This window comes from Tupaia chinensis, unplaced genomic scaffold (assembly GCF_000334495.1).
Source record: "Tupaia chinensis unplaced genomic scaffold, TupChi_1.0 Scaffold149780_1, whole genome shotgun sequence".
Lineage (NCBI taxonomy): Eukaryota > Metazoa > Chordata > Mammalia > Scandentia > Tupaiidae > Tupaia > Tupaia belangeri.
In genome coordinates, this window is record NW_006209624.1 from 710,448 (window position 1) to 713,373 (window position 2,926).

The 2,926-nt window shown below is 37.0% G+C and overlaps 1 protein-coding gene across 1 annotated transcript in view; it reads left to right on the forward strand.

Annotated features, from left to right (window-relative positions):
• The window catches only part of LOC102479205 (sodium/hydrogen exchanger 2-like), a 184,863-nt gene extending 183,078 nt beyond the window's left edge, over window positions 1-1,785 (forward strand). Inside the window, exons 12-13 of the mRNA XM_006171525.1 lie at window positions 157-291; window positions 1,753-1,785. Of these exons, the coding sequence (XP_006171587.1) occupies window positions 157-291; window positions 1,753-1,785 (168 nt within the window). The remainder of the gene's footprint in view (window positions 1-156; window positions 292-1,752) is intronic.
• Window positions 1,786-2,926: the final 1,141 nt, after the last annotated feature.

Genomic DNA, 2,926 nt, shown 5'->3' on the forward strand with positions numbered 1-2,926 from the left:
TCTATACAGTTTTAATCTTTGAAGAACTCTAATACCTTTGACACAGCAATGGTTTATATTTATTTCACTTAGGAATAAGTGCAATTTACTAATTTTTAAAATTGTGCATTATTGACACTTAAACTCTGAAATTTCTGTGTTGTGTACTTTGACTAGGTGCCAACATATAGTAGATACACTCTTCCAGGAGAAACAGAAGCAGCAGAAGAGGCAAAGGAAATTCTCATTCGCCGACATAAGAGCCTACGACTGAGTCTTCCTCAATGTGACTCTGGTCAATCTCAAGAGGAGGTATGTTTTTGGCTAAAGTGGTGTCCTTTTCCTTCTAGTTCTTCTGTTATAATTTTCTCTTATTTGGAAGCCTCACTCCCTTGTACTAGAAATAGAGCTCTGCTCAAAACAAAACAGAAATGCTTAGACTATTTTTTTTTTGGAGAGGGTTTTTTTTTTTTTTTGCTATAGGGCACGTGCGCTCGCCAGACAGACAGAGAGAGACAGAGAGACAGAAAGTGAGAAATCACCCCCCAGGGGGGATGGTCATGCCACAATCTCTACTCTTCCATTCTCCTCTTGGGATCTTGGGCACACACGCACATGCGCCCAGCATGAGTTTTAAGCCACCGGGACTGGGACACGAACCGTGGTTGACTACATGGGAGTCCAGCGACATAGCCATTACGCTAATTGCTGGTCCCACTTAGACTATTTTTTTAAATAGCTTTTTAGTAGGAAGGCCTTCACAGGGGAAATGAAAAGCCTGATGAACCCTTTTTACAAGTAAGTATTGATGTAATTCTGGAAAACCTCAGTTTTTGTGTTAAAAATACAACTATTACTGTATAACAGGGCCCTGGGCTCTGTGTACCAAGTCATCATTGCGAGCATTTTGCATTATTTTATGTGATCCTCACAATTTCCTTTGATGTAGCTATTACTATGCCTATTTTACATATAAAGAAATGGAGGATAAGGAAAGTAAAATAACTAGTCCAAAGAATCATAATTCAAAAATATTTAGTGTAGGTGTTCTAGAAATAATGTGATTAAAACATGAATATATGAATAAATGCAGTGATGTAGTAAGTTACATTTTATACAAGCACATAAGTGAGTCATGTGAGCAGTGTGAGGTTCAAACCAGAAAAAAGAGCAAAGCGAGAGGTGAGATTAGAGAATAAGGATAAATTGGATAGACAGTTGTTGTATACATGGAGCAATCTCCTTTTGTAGATCAGGAGAATGAATACATTAATCACTTTCATGGGACAAAACCCAGACTACAGGGTTAGTCATAAAGTAATAAATTAGTCTGCTCCCAGTGTACTTGTATTTATTATGAATTTGTCAGTCAAGGTGTTTGATTGTGTGGCAGTAAAACACTTTATTTAAGAATACAGAGCCTAGATTCAGACTGCTTGAGTTTAAATCCTAGTACAATTAGATACTAGTTTTATGACTTTGGGCAATGTACTTTATTACTTTGACTCTCATTTATTTATCTGAAAAATAGGAATAATAATTTCATTTGATTTAATTGTTTTGAGATTAAATATGATAATGTATGTAAAATGTTTAATGTTTGATACATATTAAGTGCTCAATACATTTAAGCTATTATTATCATTATATACACAACATTATTCTGATAAGTGTACTTATATTTGTTTAATTTTTAGAAATTGATTTCTAAAAGTTTATTTTTAAAAAAGAATCATATTTAGCCATACTTCATGTATTTTTGTGTGATACTAGACATATTCATCAAGGAACTGTGAGCTGAGTTGAGGAGTATGAGTCTTGAATCCTAAAGGCCTAGAAAGGAATACATGTTGAGAAACAGAAGACATTGAAATGTTGGCAAGTGTTTCTTAATAATTTGAAATATAAGTATGTATGATGATCATGTGACTCTTGTGGTATGAAGATTTGGAGTGAGTGAGCCATACATGTGTGATACATATTTCTTTTTCTTTTTGTAGATTTTTGCCATGAGCACAGGCACTTATCAAAGAAAGAGACAGGGAGAGGGAAAGTGAAAAATAACCCCCAGTGGGAATGGCCATGCCACAATCCCTTATTCTCCTCCTGGGATCTTGGGCAAGCACATGCATCCAGTGTGAGTGTTAAGTCCCTGGGTCTCGGACTCAAACTGCGGTTGACCATATGGGAATCCAGTGAGTTAACCACTATGTCATCTCCAGGCCCTTGGATACATACTGTTATAGGACTCTAAAGTAAAATATTTTGCTATTTTATTTTCTGTGGTCCCTTTTTACCATCCTACCCATTCACATAATTTTTCTTATAATATGAGACAAAATTTATTGCTTGTGGAATAGGCTAGTCTAAGATAAATATTTACATAGAAGCTTATAAAATACCTTTGTAGTTGGCACCAGCAGTTGGCGTAATGGCTATGTTGCTGGACTCCAATGTAGTTGACTTCAGTTCGAGTCCCAGACCTGGTGGCTTGAACTCCCAAGAAGAGAATGGAGGAGAAGGGATTAGCAGTATGGCCATTCTCCCTTGGGGCTGATTTCTCGCTTTCTGTCTCTGTCTCTCTCTGTCTTTCTGGAGAGTGCACATGCCCTATGGCAAAATTCTCTCCAAACAAACAAACAAAAACCTGTGTAGTTTATTGAATTCACACGTCTTCATAGAATTTTTCTGCTTAGTTTCATTCCACAAATTGAGGTCGCTTGTTAGACTTCTTTTTTTTTTTTTTTTCACTGTACATCATTACAGCATACATGTCGGCGTCCGCCCCCAGGCTTAGCGCTATTATGGAAGAAGCAGAAAAAAATGAGACAAAAAGATAGAGTGGAAACGGACACAGGCAGCCTGAGCCTAGGTAGCCCAAGCAACTTGTGCCGCCCAGATGAACTGGACGTCTTTATTTATAGTACAAGGAGACATTACACATGTA